Here is a 19,637-nt window from a genome sequence, read left to right on the forward strand (position 1 = left end):
TTAGTTAAATTCGTTTTTTATATTACAACTAGCGATCCGCTCGTGGCTTCGCCTGTAAAATCACGAAAATATACGTGTTTTTATTTATTTTTATATTATAGCCATACAATCACATTTATAATACGAGTATGATGTCAATGTTGTAAATTTATATCTTTAAGCATATATGTATATTCACGTGTACCTATGTATAACAATAAAATATAAATCAATGTAGTAACTCGAATAAAATTAAATTTTATTTATATATCTAAGTAAGACATATCGATCATGCGCCCTACAAGAAATAATTCAATATCAACAGTCGAAATTCCTTGGCAAAAATTTCTGGACACAAAAATATATGCGTACTCTTTTTGGCAAGTACGCCTCGGCCATAGATAATAAATAATTTGCGAATAAAACGCTATATATAGCGTGAAGCTAAAATATATATTAAAGATGACATTAATAAAACAATATAAAAGAAAAGAAAGTCATAAAATGTAACTCTACGCATAGCCATTTGAAACCAAGATCTAAAGATAAAGAATTAAATGGATTGTTTAGTAGTTATAATAGCTCGAATTTATTGGCACATTTTTAATGCACGAGATAAAATCTGAAACAAACTACTGTTCTGTTCTGTTCTTTTTATTATGGCGTTCCGAGCGTGCCAGTTGAGCACAAAATCACTTCGCCAGAACCAACTACTATTATTTCATATATTTTCAATGACGTAACGCGTTTGGCTGTCGCCATTTTGTCATGTGCTGTGGGCGTACAACCCAATATGTTAATGCATTCGTTTGAGGGTCAGCTAAGAGATAAAACTAACAATAAATAATTTAGTAAGTACATTCTATTTATATAGAAAGATTTTATGACTGTTATTCTTGACACATATATCTACTGTTATGTGACACTTTATTGCGAACAAATCATGGAATCAATTTAACAATAATAGAATTGTAGAATGAATTAGGTAAATGCTTTTTGACATTTGATTAAATTTAAAAAAAAAACTTTTTATGTAAAAATATTTTTATTGGTTTGTATTTTAGGTCGTATGCTTAAAAGTTCTTATAGCGAAAATATTGGGCAGCCCATTTAGCCTTTGTCATTTCATGGTTGATTACCATGGTTGGTTGGATTGACAACAAAAACAAAAGTAATAGCTATTAAAATAAGTGGATTAAGAGTATGAAAATCATCAAAAGGAACATGCAAAAAATATTATATAATTTTTAGCTTCCTTGGCCTGTATATTGCGTTCAACCAGAAACTTAATGTATATGTGCTGTCATATACATTAAGTTACACCTCATATCTAAACTTGAGAAACACTACTATCGTATCTATAAGCAAGGCTTAGCTGAACCACGACGGCACTTCTGAGATTTCAACGCAATAAAATATATTTAGATAAACCGTAATTATAATTTTTAATTGGTCGATCCATCTAGTTTTAAGTAATATAAACCATATAATATAATGGTTGGATTAATCAACTGGCGCCGAGCCCTGGCCACTGATCTCGCAAGAACTGACGCGCGTTGTTTTTGACGTACTGTTTGTTATCTTAATTATAATCACAGTTGTATAATATCACTCAGATTATACTCGTATAATCATAAAATGGCTCTTTAAAGAAGCTTATGGAAATATATTCACGAGGATTTTCTTTTGATATAGTTTTCTAGTAAACTGGATTAGTAAAGTGAAAATCAGTTGAACAATATATATAGTATATCGTCGGGGATAGTGCAGAACCGCGTATGTACCACAGGTGGGGAGCGCGTATCTGCATTTCATCAGATTTTACAGGAGGAGGTTAATACTTTATAACATCGTTAATTTAAATCCAAGTGGTCTCATTTTAACATAGAGAATAATAATTGGTATTTTCTACATATTTTTGTCATATACAATCCTTTACAGTAGTTAACAAGTGGTTAATTTAAGCGACACGCCACTTACGCTGATTTGATTTGATCACGATCTTATTAAATTGAAACCTGACAGTTAGTTACACGGTTTTAAAATCAAACGTGCAATTAATGTTCCAAATAATATTTAATAATAAAATGAAGATTTTATTATTTATTAATTAATGTATTTTTTTAAACAATCCCCCTTAAATATAAAATTGAAAATACACTATCAATAACACTTTTTAATCAGCTTTGAGCAATTCTTTATCAGCCTTTTATACAACTTTAAGTATTACAAGTATAAATAATTTCAAAGTACTAATACACAAAAGACCAAGAGCTTTTTCAGAAAATATATTATCAGTAAATTTAAAAGCAAATTACTGTTATATATTTAATATAAGAATAACAATAATAGATTCTGCAGGTACCTTATATAAATAAACTTTGTCTCAGTCATTTTCTTAGACAAGAATAAAGTATAGTGAATAAGGAATAAATGGGGTAATACTTTTTTGGTATTTGTAGTAATAGCTGAAATTAGTTCAGTTTGTTTTCAATAAAACCACTTTGCCGCACTTTGTACCAGCCCCTCTTCCAGGGCGGATTGTATCATAAATAAGATTACTTTTAATGCTATAATCCTTGAAAAAAGTGTGGTCACACGTTACTACTTCATATGGAAATGGATTCAGGCTAGCTTCTTTGGTAACTGAGGAGTATTGACTATATAAAAATATTTCCCGATGTTTTAACTTTCTATTATGTAGTGAACTGAATCCACTTCCATTTGAGTATGGTCTTTTTCTAAAAAAATGCGGAAACGCGTTTGAAACTATGGCGTTTCTGTTTTGTGATGTAAACCATCAATATAAATTACGACGTTTTTAATACTCTCTTCTATGATTTTCTTCAAATAATCGACAAAAAAGGAAGTGCATGTGGAAGCTTTTAAATGTGATGTTGTCTCATTAAACCAATAGCGTTTTATATGGACAATTAACTTCATTTTAAAATACAATGCACTAGCTTTCAAAAATGGACATAATTTCACAGCTTGTAAATCGGCTGTTACTACGTGAAGCTTTCCATTTTTGCAGGCTCTTTATCTAAAGTCTTTTCTCGTTTGCTAAATCTTTACGTGACACACGTAGTTGATATATTTGTTAAGTATTTTTACCAGCTTTATATGAACAACATAGATCACATGCATCTTTTTTCAGCGTCAATGGCAGCCTCACGTTCCAGGATTCTTTCAGGAAACAAATCATTATTGCTACATGTTGATATTGAAGCTACCGATGCAACATTGGTTATTTCAGAAAATAGACAGTAATTTGGGACTTTCTAAGCAGAATGCACTAAAAGTGAAAAGTAAAAAGGAATAGATACAAATAAATCTTATTGTTATTTAATTATACTTGTAAGAGATCACTAGTAGTGATAAGGTCGCCTTTACATACTGCCTCTATGCGCTAAATGTCTTTATTGTGTTGTGTTTTTATTTTTATCTGTTTTCAATATTGGTCTATATTTCTCTTGTAAAATATTTTATTTTCTATATGTATGCAATAAAGAGATTTATCTATCTAAAAGTGGTTGTGTCGCAACAAGATAAAGCTTCGATTTCTTTAGTTCAGTTCAGTTCAGTTCTTAATTTATGACGTTTCGAGCGTGCCAGCGATTTCTTTAGTAAGCTCTACTTGTTTTAATGTGTTTTGACGGAGTTTGACAGCAAAAATAAACTACAAAATACACTTCTAATGACACTTGAAGACATACGCGGTACTGTTAATTGTCGATTATAGATACGCAGTATTGTTTTTAGGCGAAATCTAGCTTTATATTGGTCGAAAAAAAAATCCCATCTAACAGGAGGCTGCCAATCGGGATCTTACGTCGAATGGCCGTGAAATTGAGATTTAGCTACAAATGTCAGTTACGCGAAATTATCCAATGCTAGTTACGCGGATTTGCACTATCCCCGACGATATACATGTGAGTTAGTAAACAAAACATATTCATATATTTCGTCTATCAATAACGAACCTTTTTTTGTCTATCAAAATGTTTATTAAATGTAAATTTATCAAACGATAATAAAAATTAATCATAATTTTAATAAGATAATTTTATAGATTTACTGCCTTCTAAATCATAATATTATTATAATTTACATTTAATGCTTCTAATAAATGTAACTAGACAGTGAATGAATGAGGCTTTTGAACCGTAGTGTCTAACGCACCTGTCTGGTCGGGCTTTTTTTACCCCACGCTCTAGACCCAGCCAGTGACCTTGTTATTGATTATTTAGTTCACATTGTCATATACGAGTAGACTACATATTCTTTTGTCTTGTCGTACCTTTAGCTTTTAATGAGTACAACTTGTTTAATAAATTTTACATGTAGAAATTATATATTGGAATGTGGCATTTGATGTTTATGAATAGCGTCTAGGCGGCTAGGGCTGTTTGGTTATAAAAATAATTAATTTCGATTTATATAAAAATATTTTACTTAGCTTTAGTTCTTTACATTTGCCTTTGAAGAAAATTAGAAAGTGGAAATAATAAAACATTAACAATTGTATATTATTAATGTACTTTTATTCTTATAACAGTTATGGTTATTGCCATTATAAATCTTATGATGACTGCTTTGTTCATGAATTTTAACATACAATAGGTAAACGAATATTTTCAATACTCGTTTATTATTATTGCTTATTATCTTCGTTTAATAAAATTATAAATTAATAATTTGCATCGAGCCGAGAGTACTAGGTTAATGTTTCAATATAATGCCATGAACGAAGTTCTACGACTAAGCTTTTAGTAGGATATTCTACTACTCTAAGCTTGTTAGAGTATCATAATTGACATCACCAGTATAACATTAATGTATATGTTACCTAAATAATTACGTTAGTTACGTCGTCTAACATCATTTTTCACATAGGAACGGAGTGTCTAATCACTGTACCTTTACTGCTATTCGGGACAAGCGTAAATAAAAAAAGACGTTTAATTTAGTTTTCAAATTTACTTAACTGTATTATATAATTGTAATATAAATAATTTTTCAGTATGTTAGTTATAAAGAATCTATATATAATGGCGTGTGTTCATAGAGTACTAACCATACGACTAACGATGTTGATAAATAACTCAGCGTTTGCTTGAGAATTATAGTTATTTAAAAATATCCGTATTAACAACACGACCTCGAGATTTGCTGAAATATTGTGTACAATGTTACATAACCAGTTTCATTCAAGTATTTCCCGTTTGAAGTAAATGTTGTTAACTGTTATTTTTATGTTATTACAATTATTTAAATTAAACATATGAGGGGCATAAGCGTGTGACTGTAAGCGCGATAGGTTGAGGGTTCGATTCCCACTCGGGGAAATGAAATATTGAATGGTGGCGAAGCAAATTACGGGGTTGAGTTCCACCACTCAACACGCAATGCTTCCAGAATTCGGGGGGAAAATTAAAATAGAAGTTTCTTAATGGGAATGGAGTGTCTTAATGCTATGGTCCCTTACCATGTTATGTGCGGGTTACAGCGTGAAGCTAAAAAAACATAATATGAAAACTAACGAAACTATATACTTCCAACTAGATTTATTTTAGTTTTTAAAGTTCTATGTCACAGATACATAATACGTTAACAGAATCAAAAAGAGAATTCTACCAGCGTGTTTTATTATTTATAATTATATAAAAGATAAGCCTTATATACACAGAAAATTTAGATTCGCGTTACAATAATCTTGCTGTATAAACATAACAATGGCTAAGAATTTTTATTTACAATCAAGCAACATTAGCCACCATCAAGGCCGCGTGTTGCATAGAGTTACATAAATAAATAATTAATTCGATGCGGTAATACTATAAAACAGAAAATAATACAACTATACCTAGTGTATTGAAACATACATGGCGGTGCGCGTGCGCATCTTCGTCATAGCGAATGGCTTGTAAAATAGGTTAATAATGACTATTCTATATAAATTAATCTATATAAATTTAAATATTTTAATGAATTGTAGAGAATTTAGAGTCAAAATACTCCGTTCATCGCTTTCCGCCAAATTTCGAGATTTTGCGTGTTGAATGACGGAACTCAATCTCGTGGTTTTTTTTACTAAACCGGGAATATAAAATATAGTTTATTATTCCAAATGAGGATCGAACGCAAAATCATACACACGCTGTCTCACTGCAAAATCATGTCAAAAAAATTAATGTGCTTCTTTTTCTCTATTAGTTTAAGTGTTTGTTTTTAAAGTATACGACAAGAAAAATCTTTTAGAAATATATTATGATAAAATCTTATGTATTTATGCTAATTTTGACTAAAACACCTACCTTCATTACCTATTCGTTTGATTTTTGAATCGTGACATTGAAATTATTTCACAATGTTCGAACTAATGCGAAACACATGGTGTAGCTTGTCTTCTTACAGACGACATATGCTAGAAATAGTATGCTAAAATAGTTTATGATTTAACCTTGAAACGTAGTTATTTATGCCTTAGAGTAGCCTTAGAATAAGACTGCCTTAGATACCCTATTACTACAGTATAGTAGAATTCGACGTGTTCCTATCGGTACTATATTCTAATTTTACGGGTAGATTATTTTTTGTTTAAATGACGTATTTTTTTCATTATTCGCGTAATACAAACTTAATTTCTATATATAATTATTATTTTTGTAAATATTACTATCAGCTTTCACTTAAAATACCCTTTAAAATCTTTAGCGTTCATGTTTAAATACGATACATAGGTATAGACATAGATATAATTGACAGTTGTATATAGTTATATAGTATATAGATATATAGTTTCTTTCCTGCAATTATATAACAGGACATCCAGCTGATCATTAACGTCAACAACAAACATGGAAGGAAGTTAGTTCCATAGGATAAATTTCCAGTTTCCACCTGCGGCTGTCATTAGATGGGAAACTGGACGTTTATCCAATTACATTGCAAAATTGCGAACAGTTTCCAGTACATTCAATTTAAGTTCCAGGGATGCTTAATTGGTGTTCGTTATTGAGGAACTTTTGGAGTGATGTTTAAATAGCAAAAGTAATTATTTTTTAAGTAGCTCTGGTTAATTTTTTAAGTTTTTTTAAGTATTACATTTTATTAAATTATTATGAAATAGTCAATCATTTCAAAAAAGTTATACATTAGAAGAAGAAAGAACGCTAAATGTTAAAGTAAATAGTTTTTTATGAGTAACAAACAATTGTGTATTTTTCAAACATTATTATGCAAATTAGGTTCAGGTTGAATGTCTAAAGTCGAACGTAGCTACACACGCTTTAATTTAATATTAATAAAATATTTTAATACTTATAATTAATATCGATGAATTGAAAAGAAAACAAAGATGACTCAAAAATCTAAAGCTAAACGTACACCTTCATCATCATCATTATCAGCCTGTCCTCGTCAACTGCTGGACATAGGCCTTTCCAATGGCACGCCACTGAGCTCGATCTTCACTTCTTCGCATCCAGCCGCCTTCAAAACCTTCAAAATAAACTTCTCTTCCTGATATTACATAATTTTATTTTATAAAATCTCTTAAAACAACCAATATATCCAATAGGATACTATCACACAACTAGCAATCCATACGCAACACGCTATTTAACAGACGGCGCCTCGACGACATGGCAACGTACTATTCCTGTCCGGTTAATTCCCCGGTGACCCATTTCCACTGACCCACTATCGTACAAACCTCATTTCGGCGATCTGTATTTAATACGTAGTGGACTCTATATTAATTATTTATTGAATATAATCAATTATTTGTTATTTTGGATTAAACTAACATTTAAATTTATTATCTAGTATTTTTTTATCATATATTTCTTTCAGAGGATTATAATTTATATAAATTTTGTAACAGTTTTATTTCAATCCGGTCTTGTAAAACGACCGGTGCGTAAATGAATGCGCGAAAATACTCTCGTAACTCATATCAAGGTCGTCGCTATAATTTTTTATGCTCCCGCGGCTCGCGATCAAAATTAGACGTTCTCTTAATATATTTCAATGTTTTCCTGAATTAAATTATTTTATTTGGGAAACAGTTTTAAGAATTTCTGTCTAAATCGAATTAATTTCCAGCTGAAGTTCGAATGACGTTTATTTAAAACGATGGTTGAGGTAGATTCGGAAAATAAAGTGCCTTTTTAACTAGTCTCTACATTCTTCCTGGCATTAATCCCGGCTATTACCAGGGTCTGCCTTCCTACTCAACCTACTCCACTTTACACGGTCTTTTGCGTCCTTGGTGGTTAGACCATTGGCTCTCATATCCTGCATCACGACATCCAACCAGCGCTTCCTTGGGCGTCCGGGAGGTAACTAGTCTCTATATTGTAAACTTTAAATTAAAACTATATTTTTCCATCGAGGATTCTCAACCCGATAAACATATAACCTCAAGTTATTTGGTGGAAAAATCCTCGACTTTATAAACTGGACACTGAAATTCTTCATAATAAATTATCTACATCAATTTCCTTTTTAACTTACTCATTGTCACTATTCTTTATGTGAAAATAAAAACCTTGACACGGATATAGTAAAAAATCAGGAAATATAGAAATGAGTATTGAGGAAAACATAATTTTAAATAAAAATCTATTTAGAATCTTAAAATAAAATTAGAGGCCGTCGTGCCACAGAGGTACAAGCGTGCGGTTGCAGACGAAACGTTTGTAGGTTCGACTCCGACTCGAAGAATGTAATATTTAATATAGAAATAAATATATTGAATATTTCATTCTTCGCTCTGCTCGCTCTGGTAAGCGCGGCGTTGGGTTCCGTCACTCAATATCTTAATGCACTCAATACCCTGCAATGCCTTAAGAATTCGGCGGAAAGTGGGGAACGGAAGTGTCTCAATGGAGAATGAAGTGTCTTTGTACTAGGTTCCTAAGTTTCCTCTGCCTACCTTGCTATGTGTGGGATACAGTGAAATTTTACAAAAAATACTAGGAAAGCTTTATTAATTTTTATAATCTTTATAAGAAACAGTACCTACATTAGATTTCGTATGACATTAAACGATTCGTTCTAAATATTACACAAGTTGGTAACACGAATGCTGAAATGTCGCTTGTTTTCCTCAGCGAGTTCACTGCCCCGTTTTCAGGTTATACAAGAATACTATTTATTTTTCGCCCCAAAACCTGGTTTTGGGGGGTTTTTATTGCGCAATTGTTTGATCTTACATCAGACTGACCTAATAATTTCGGAATTTATTACCAGTAAAATTTCTGTGAACACATAACATTTACATTTATATTGCTTCTTTCGAATTTAAACATATATTCGTTATAAAAACTAGATTAGATTATCTTATAAGATATGTTTCTATTTATTTACATAAAAGAAGCCTATTTAGATAATGTTTAAGTTGCAAAACGCAAATTTTGTGTTTATGTGGACGATAACTACACAAAAAATAACGCGATCTTTTCAAATTCTTATTTAAATGCGACTGAAGTAGCAATTCGTATGATTAGTGCTATTTATATTTACACTCTAACATCTCGCTATGTGCTTGTTTTCTTAATATTTTTGCATTCTGCATTCTTCAGGTAACTGAGCCAACTAGGTCAAGTAGAGTTCACGGAAATTCTTTAGAATTTATTGCAGTTTTCTATTCATTGTGGCTGTGAATGCTCTAACTGGATGCTCAGATATTATATTCCATTATATTATTATTTATTCAGAAATTTAACTTCATAATTTGTGTATATTAAGTGATTTAGATTTGAATCCACTGTCTTTATGTAGATGTAGAGTTAGGTAGTTCTAGGCGCACCATGATAGGATTATACACAATAACAAATATTATAAGTGTTGTGTGTATGTATTTATAATCAAGTTTGCTAATATACAAAACTGCAATTCTCCTTAATATAGAAAACACAAGCTAAATTGAAGTTAAATAGACCTGATAGAGACCAGTCGTGGAGCAGAAGCGTGCGACTGTAAACGTGACAAGGTGAGGGTTCGATTACCACTCGAGTAAATTAAATATTTCATATTTTCTTTTCCTCGCTTTGGTAACGAGGGAAAGTAAGGCGTTAAGTTCCGTCACTCAACACTCCAGAATTCGGCGGAATCTTTGAAACTCCTCTAGCTTCCTCTGGCTACCCTGCTATATGCGGGATACAGCGTAAAGCTAAAAAATAGACCTACCAGTCTTATTCAAATCTTGTATTAAAATATACAGAAATATACTATTACCTACACGGGAACGACGCGTGTACATATTTATTTGTAAAGGTCTTCACATAATTGATCTTTGATTTATTGTATCAATAGAAAATAGCTTTCCTATTATTTCCATTCCAACATGAGGCTTCATTACAGTCAGCAGTCAGCACGACCAGTTACAGCGAACGATGAACTCCACTATTATTCTATTTATAGATTAGATATCTTTGATTGTTTCTATTTTCCATTTGATTAGTTTAAAGTTGCAATATTGACATTATCTCGAATTGAATTTGTTAAGCCTTTAAATCAATACAATATTTAATTTAAATAATATCTCCACCTCAAAGGCCGGCAACGTACCTGTAGCTCCTCTGGTGTTGCATGGAGTCGTGGACGGCGGTGAACACTTCGGTCACCATCGGGTGACCCGAACGCTCGTTTGCCTTGTCTTTTTCAAAAAAAAAAACAATTAAAAAATAATTCTTGCGTATTTTGGTATGTCACCCGAAGGTATAAGGTTCGCTACATTCGTTTTATTAACTAAATTTTTTCTTTCACACAGGCATAAAATCGGAAAATGAATTAGATTAATTTATTTCTAGTATTTTTATTTTTTGGAATATGCATCGCAAGGATATTTTTGGAAAACGAAATATTAATATTTATTTTTTATCTTAACTAGAAAGCCAAGTGCTGGTTAGAGGAGGATCAAAGGCCAGTTAATTAAGCCTCATTTTTCCATTTACGATTCCTTTCAGCTTACTTTATCTGTGAAAATTAATTGAATTGGACTAGGGACTGATTCTGGCATTACGAAATGCGATTATATTAAGTTGATTACGTAGAAAATAATATTGTTATTAAAGTGCTACGTAATAATTACTAATAGTAGGCAACAAACACAATTCACAGTATGTATATATGTAGTTTTTTTAATATAATATAGTAAACGATAGTTTATTTAATTTAATGATTAGTTATTCAGAATATAATTGTTTTACAAAGTTTAGAGTTTTATCCTTCGTGTAATTTTTAAAAAATAGTGAAAAGTAACCAACAAATTTACGTGGATTTTAAGCAGTAAAATAGAATATCCTGTATTTACACCGTTTCCTTAAGATTCGAGAAATACTGTCTTAGGCCCGTTTTCAACTCTGAGATCGATCTTGAGAGCGATCTTGGGATGCCGTTTACATTCATAAATTATAATCTATACACTCCCTACATGTCCAACTTAAACTTTTCTGTAACGGTTTTATAACACTATACATATATAGATTACAAGTTTAAACAACAAATTCAAATATTTAGGGAATAACATAAATTCTTATTTAATAATGAAGTTAGAACAAAAATAAAAAAGATTTAATTTACAAAAAAATAGGTCAAACAAACCAGTGCATGAAACATAAATCGTTGTTACGTATCTGCAATAAATTACTATAGTACCTAAAGTTTTTATTTCTTCATGCGTTATAGCGACTTCGTGGTGCCATCTGCATCGTACAGCGCTGGGATGTTACCGTTGATTGACATACGACTATGTGTGTATTTTTGCAGTATAATTCGGCAGGAAGTGGGGAATGGAGTGTCTTAACACTAGGTTCTCTCTGCCTACCCTGCTGTGTGCGGGATACAGCGTGAAAGTGTTTTTTTTTGTCAATATGATTATATTTATAACTTTTTAACTGTTATTCCACACTTAAAAAAACACTTTTTGAAAACGTAAAACAGTATGAGCCGCGTTCAAATCTCGCTACTTTCAAACATATTAATCAAAATTCTATATCTATAATCTCTTTTTTAAATTGTATTTTTAGCAATATTATTATTTCTTGAACTTGAAAGACCATGAAACTGAACTGAACTGATACTTATATGGGCACTTGTTGCAGTTTTTAAACGGTTTTAACATTATTGATATTGAAACTAAAAACTGGATCGAACCTGATATATCCGTGTCAGTAAAAAAATACATCACTATACACCCATATGGGTGAGCCATCAATGAATCCCAAAACGATCAATTACGAGCGTATTTGCACGATAGCTATCCATTACACATGGAGACGACACGTTCGAAAACATATCTAGTTGTGTGCCGATGGGACGCAGCGTTGATTGATTGAGAGTGGAATGATCATATCGTATATCGCCACTCTATTCTGTTAGTATTTTCTTTCTGTTTTTTGCTTTTTCTATTTTTCTTTTTAGTTATGAAGATTATAAACGTATTGTGTAATTCTGAAATATTTTCCTTACTTTGCGGAGAAATAAATTGTAGTTTTAATTATCATTGTTATAGTACGCACAAACGTGCGATTGTGAACGCGGTAGTTTCGTGTTCAATTCCCTGGGAGAAAAAAAGAGAATGAAAAAAACAAATACAACTAAAACGAAACAAAAAAAAACTAGCATTGCTTTAAGCAAACGAGAAATGACCTAAATTCCCACATACGAGTATACATTGTTGAGTCACACTCGCTTTGTAAAATATAAAAACTTGTGAATTTCCTTTAAAGTAGTGCGATTGGGTGGTTTCCATTCAACAATGAATAGTCTGGCAAACTGTGTTTGGCAGGAGTCCAGGGCGCCTGGCCTTGGCACCGCGTACTTATAATTGCGACTTGCCATGTGTAATACACGGTGTGACTAGCCCAATCATTTATATTAATTGATATTTTGTTATTATTATATAAAGTAATAGTGAAATAAATAGGAAATATTACGTTGCAATTGTTTTTTAATAAAAATTATATGGCAATAGGGCAATAAAAATAATTCAGCCCTTAGAGTGAAATCAAACCTCACGACCTCACGACCTCATAATATTGTTTGTTGAAACAGACGAGAAGCCTTTCATCCGTACTCATAATATGAGATCATAGTAAAATACAAAGTAAAACTCAATAAACACGACATAGTAGAAACCTATCAATATCTAGACAGTGAGTACATTGTTCTCTTCAATAAAGAGAAATACAAAATACCTATAACACTTAGTAAATATAACTGTATCCGAGTGCATCTTCATTGTATTAGTTGCAAGTGCAATAATATGTTAGCTATCGTCAGTTATTTATTAAAATTATGTTTTATTAGGTAATATTTAACAATCATAATTAAATATTTAAACAGTTACTTAATTGTTCAATAGCTTTTTAAGAATATGTTCGAATATATTTATATTAAAGATAAATTAAAACTATAATTTATATTAAAATGATGTCATAATTTAAATATTACCTATCATCTAAATAAGCAGTCTAAGTTGGAGCAAACTATAAATATAACTAGAAGGAAATTTGCTTAGGCCTTATCCGCATATTAATCTGCATTCGAACCACGTATCACTAGCTTCCTGTCCAACGCTTATCACTACTCATTTCCTATATCGCCTGAGTCCGGAATAAGCAAATATGTATTTAAATGTAGTACTATTTTTTTGTTTTTAAAGGTAAATCGTTGTCGTAGCGCTGTAAAACATCATTTAAGTGTATACACAGTGGTTGTGGGGTCATTGCTAAGACAATTCGGGGCGTTCAGTTCCGCTTCTCAACTTTTTTTCGTCTTGACAATAGATTGCCTCTATCTACTCTGTTATATACGGGTTAGTGCGTGAAACAGCAGAGAAAAAGATTATATAACAAATACCTATTATTTACAATAATATAAACTGTGGAATTGCCTAGCTACTATGCGGTAGCGGCCGGCAACGCACCTGTAGCTCCTCTGGTGGTCACTTACCATCAGGTGACCCGTATATAAGTTTGCCTTGTATTTTTTTCCAAAAAAAAAAAACATTAAACAGTTTATTTAGAACTATGTAGACCACACACTACGACCACAGTCTAGTATAATATTAGTGCTAAAACTAAAAGCTTAACAATGTAAGAGTAATAATAAAAATAAATATTAATCTGTAAATCTTCCATCTACCGTTCATACATCTATCAAGGATATCTAAATATTCATAAGTCTAACAAAAGATTATGATATTTAGTTTTCACATATGAGTATCAATGTTCTAGTTCCAAGATACTCAAATTTGGTCACAGATCTCCATCTAATTTGTTTAATATTTAAGAAAACAGTGAGGTTTTTTTGGAGTGGCGAAACTCAACGCCGCGTTTTGCAGCGACATCTAAAATATTAAAATGTGAAATATTAAATATTTAAATTCCTCGAGTGGGAATCGAACCCAAACGTTTACAAGACTAAGCCTGAAGGACTAAAAAATGTTGGACTTCATAAAATATAATGATTATCGTCAATGTAACTCGCGAATGTTAACATGTGCTTTAGCTAATGGCGCCAACTAGACTTCCTTGTTTTGCAAATAAATGGCTTGAATAAATTTACATACAAATCGTTGTTTGACACAAGTGATTACATTCATCCTATAAATATATGTACATTATACATTTGTATATAATAAGAATAGTATATACTTTACTACTTTATGTATTACAAATTAATATTCTTGCATTTTTAATAAAATTAAATAAAGAATTTTAATAAATGTTCCAACATAAATACTAAATTATATTTTTATTCTTAATCACACTATTATCATCGCTTTTCGCCAAATTTTCGAGACATTAAGTTGAGTTGAGACAGTAGATAAAATTGAGTGGAGAGGCGGAATTCATGTCAAAAAAAAAATTAAAATAATTTAAAATATACTCATTTGCCCGAGTGGTAATCGAACCCACAATCATATTCAGAATTTATAGTTAGACTCTGCTCACCCTAGTCGTTCACGCTCACTCGTCACGCTGTCATGGTGCAGACCATGACAGCGTGACGAGCGTTACGTGATAATAGTAGTATGTTAATATTATCAATAAAGATTTTTTATTATTAGATATTATTATTATATTTAGTATATCCAAATACCAGCGTGAACACGTAACATCGACAAAGGGCATTACATAACTCATTACTAAAGACGAACATAAAAACGTTTGTCCTATTGACTTATTCCTCTAGCCTTGAAGGTTGTTACCCACTAAGTAAATTGTCAGTGATTTTATTGTTCTGTTTACTATATACTTGTGGGAGGTGCTTCCTGTTATATATTTCTTTTTAGTACTTCACTTTACTATTGGTGCGGTTTTATAAAATTCTACATTTGATTGAATTTGAAATTGAATTGTCTTCGTTTTAAGATTTTCCAAGTTTTCCATTCTTATAGGAAAGGATCTTCTAAAGCTCTGGTTTCTTTAATTTTAATGACTATTACAATTGAAAAAAGTATATTTTGAACTATAATTTATTATCAATTATAATAATTTCTATTTCAGTTTCTATGATTAAAATACTTCTAACATATACATCACTATTGATACCTTTTTATTACATCGGTAACTTTTTATTTATGGTCTAAGTTTCTACGGTGTTCAATAATAAAAGTAAAGATTAATTATTGCTTTTCTGAACTTTTTTATTACATTGTCTAAGCAATACTCAATTGTTTAAGTTGGTCAAACTGGAACAAATGCCTGACGTGCCATGAATCTTGTTTTACTGTTGAGTGTTCAGCATAATGATTTTTTTTGTTACAGGCAAGTTTTATCTCATATTAAGAATATACCAGAGTTGATTCTGCTTGGAAGTGAATCTCCGACTATGAGAAGATTACCGATATTTTCTATCATGGTCAAACATCCACGAGGCACCTTCCTGCATCATAACTTTGTGTGTGCCGTTCTTAACGATGTCTTTGGTATTCAAGCAAGAGGTGGTCTCAACAGTAATCTTAGTTATGGCTCTGACATATTGGGTATCGATGAACAACTCCTGAAGGAATACGAAAAGTTATTGGATGTTGAAGCGTAAGTCCAATTTATTATGGCACAATAATTTACAATATTTTGTCTGTTGTTATATATTATATTTTTTTAAATATTTATAGGCAAAAAGAAATAGCAAGAGTTCGAAAATTAAGCGTTGTTAAATCACCCGAAGTACCAATACACAATGAGCATTTGAGGCCAGGCTTCTGCAGGATCTCTCTTCCATTCTTTATGTCAGAAAGTGAATTGGCATTTGTTCTTGAAGCACTCAAAATGGTTGCCACTGAAGGCTGGAAAATACTACCACAGTATATTGTGAATTCAGAAACAGGTCAATGGAGACACCATACTTGTTCAGTACTGAGAGATAAGAAATCATTGTACTCATTAAGATATAATGATGGTCATATAACTGCACACGAAAGAAGAATATCAGGTAAAGGATAATCAATATTTGCTACTTGTTAATTTATTCAAGAAATATGATGTTGCAATTGTCATGTCTAAATTGTATCCTTAAATGAACTGTAATCTTTAACAGGTCCAGGAATATTCCCACAAACACATACTGAATGCTTACAAACAGCGAGGAATCTTTTTAGCAGAGCTCGAAAGCTAGCCATGAAATGTTCAACAGCTGAGCCTGAGTATAGTTTTAATCCAAAGATCGACTATCTAAGATGGTTTATGTTGCCAAAAGAAGCTCATGAATTATTATTAGGAAAATCAGCTAATGTCAAGCATATTGTACCTTTTGATCCGTCTGGATACACAGGTGCTAGGAAGAGTTTGAATATGTCAAGATCTTCAAATACATCTTCACCTATTTTAGGCTCTTCTCCACGACATTTTAGTTTATCAGCGATAGACGACTGTCATATTTTCAGATTAAAACAAAAGCAAAAATTTTATTCTAGAGAATCTAGTTTAAAAGAAACAACTAAAGAAGAAGCTGTTGTGATGAAACCTCATCCGGTGCAATTTGCAGTAGGAGAATCAGTATCTCCATTACGAATGGTCCCTAAAAGTACAAAGTTAATGCGGTCTAGATGCTACTCCTTAGGTTCAGACGTACCTCAAGTACATTTGAGCGCCGAGACAAGAATGAATCTTGGACTCAAAGAAACTAGTCCAAACAATAATCCTAAAGCTAGCAGTTTTTGCAACTGTGGAAGCCAAACCGATTTGCCATCACTAGATGATGTCATCGATTCGCCCAATAAGAAGTATCCGTATAGTGCACAAAGTAGTACATCAATATCTGACTGCAGTCAAGTAGGACGTTCTTCTCCTACAGCATCAATTACGTCTCATAATTCTGAAGATTTACCAGCTTATGTAAAAAAGATGACTAAAGAAATAGCCACAGAAATAAAATCCGAGATACGGGGAGTGATTTCAAAAGTCGATGACATATTAGAGAATTCAGACTCAATCGACCAATCTCATATAAGTCTGAGTTCAATTTCTAGTCTGAATGATAAGAATTCATCGGTTATAGACGTTGCAGAATACCTCATGAGAATGTTGAAAGAAATGGCATCAGAAGTTAAGTACGAAATCAGGGAAATGGTAAATAGAGTAGATGAAATGATACCTCCAGAACTTACAGACACTCCCAGGAAAAGTCCACCTCTGACAGGAAGGAAAAGAATAGGATCTGGACCAGAGTTAGGTTTGGATTTGAACAGATTAAATTCTTCACAATTAAGAAAATGTCCAACAAGCCCCGTTCTTCCATCCCAATCTCAATTGGAAGAGGAAGAAAGGTTTTGCAAACGATCACCACAATCACCGAAATCGGCTCAATGTACGCCGTCACACGAAGCGTCTGGACCAAATAGTATATCATTCAACTCAAGTGAAACATCGACGCCCGATACAATAATTCAAGTTGTTACAACATCTCAAAACTCTCCGATCCTCCCCAAATCTTCAAGCTCTAATAAGCTATCTGATGACGAGGTAAGCTGCACGGATGCGATATGCGGACACTGCTGTATTAAAAAGACTTGGTGCCAAAACCCTTCAGTCAGTTCTCAAGATAGTGGAATCAACATGACTTTTACTGAAACAGATTCTTTAATTGATCTAGGTAAGTTTTATAACAAATTGCGTAACTATTAGAAACGTTGAGTAATAATAATGAAATCGTAAATTGAAAGCTTTATTACAAGGTGTCTTCATTGATATCTTGATTTCAGCTGAATTTATCTAGATTTTTCAACTTCTCTTTATTGCCACTTTACAATATGTGTTTTTGAGTTAGCATGATGTATTTACATCGTCCATAGTTGTTTACATTTGCTTATACAATTGATATAATATTAAAATCAATTAATTGGAATTTTCTTTATTAACCAATACAATTTCAATATTAGTTATGCTAAATATCATAATTACAGTGAAATGGCGGACTTCGTCAGACCCTACAAACACTAAATTGCGCAAATTGCAAGGACGGCTGCGAATGTGTCAAAAATACGACAAAACTGAAGTGCCAGATATCATAGAAGGTGTTCCAGTTTGTTCACACGATATCAAACAAGACAAATCTTTCACTGAGACGGACCCAGGAAGAGTTGTCTTTCATATACAAGACGATGCTGATAGACAGAGGTTAGTGTGATTTTTTAAAATTTGAATCAAATCAAAACATTTAACATTGGAACTAAAAAATCTGGCACGCAAAAAAAATTTACAATTAACGCACGCATTATAGGTTTATTAAATAATTAAATATCCTTCATTTTCTGTCAATTCCAGAACCACATCATCAGCGCCAGATTCCAAAAGATCAAGCAGATCGTCCAACGCGTCGTCAAGCTGCTCCGACCGCAGCTCCCGCTCCAGCGGCTACGGAACAGATGGACATAGGACATCTCAAGATGAACCTTTCTTTGATCGCAGGTTAATATTGTTGTATTTTTTTAGCTTTTCACTGTATTCTACATATCGCAGGGTAGACAAAGGGTTTGTATTGTTTTGATTCTGTCATAGACTAAGAAGCCAAGTTCTAGTTATACTTATTATTGGAATGTAATACTTCTTTTATGTGATATTAATAATGTAATATTACATATAATTGAAATATATTAAAATATATTTCCAGTATGTGTTATTCTATATTTAAATTTATGGTAAAAAAATTGCTTAATACTTTTAATAATAGTCACAAAAAACATATTTGTTTAGCCTTCTGTGTTTGTTTAGCTAAGTGACAGACAAATAGATGACAAAAAATAGTGCTATTTACATGTCTACAAAAATATATTTACTTTACTTATTAACGATATCATGTGATTTTCTAATAGTAATAATACATAGTGGAGAACGGAAGTGTCTTAATGGGAATGGAGTGTCTTAACACTTAACATTATTGGGACATGTCATACTCTAAAGCTATTGTAGGTTCTATCAATATCAAAATCAGAGGAAATATTTATATTTCCTTTACTTATATTTCCATACATTTCCTTGGTGTTATAAAATAAAATGCGACCCCTTGCGACGCTTAGTTCCGCCGCTTATTTTGGGCTTAGTTTGAATTTGGACGAAAAAAGTGTACGAATTCTCTTCTCACTTCTCTTCCAGATTTGATTCACGTTTATATTAATCTGATAGACTAGCGGCTAGAACAAA

General features: G+C 32.0%; 1 protein-coding gene across 1 annotated transcript in view; it reads left to right on the forward strand.

The window, feature by feature from the left end:
* Positions 1-19,637, forward strand: part of LOC146533034 (uncharacterized) — an 86,456-nt gene that overhangs the window by 60,623 nt on the left and 6,196 nt on the right. Inside the window, exons 6-10 of the mRNA XM_085196466.1 lie at positions 15,765-16,034; positions 16,115-16,431; positions 16,537-18,090; positions 18,401-18,614; positions 18,762-18,905. Of these exons, the coding sequence (XP_085052592.1) occupies positions 15,765-16,034; positions 16,115-16,431; positions 16,537-18,090; positions 18,401-18,614; positions 18,762-18,905 (2,499 nt within the window). The remainder of the gene's footprint in view (positions 1-15,764; positions 16,035-16,114; positions 16,432-16,536; positions 18,091-18,400; positions 18,615-18,761; positions 18,906-19,637) is intronic.

This window comes from Heliconius melpomene, chromosome 13 (assembly GCF_056956725.1).
Source record: "Heliconius melpomene rosina isolate 202511_hmr_F chromosome 13, ASM5695672v1, whole genome shotgun sequence".
Lineage (NCBI taxonomy): Eukaryota > Metazoa > Arthropoda > Insecta > Lepidoptera > Nymphalidae > Heliconius > Heliconius melpomene.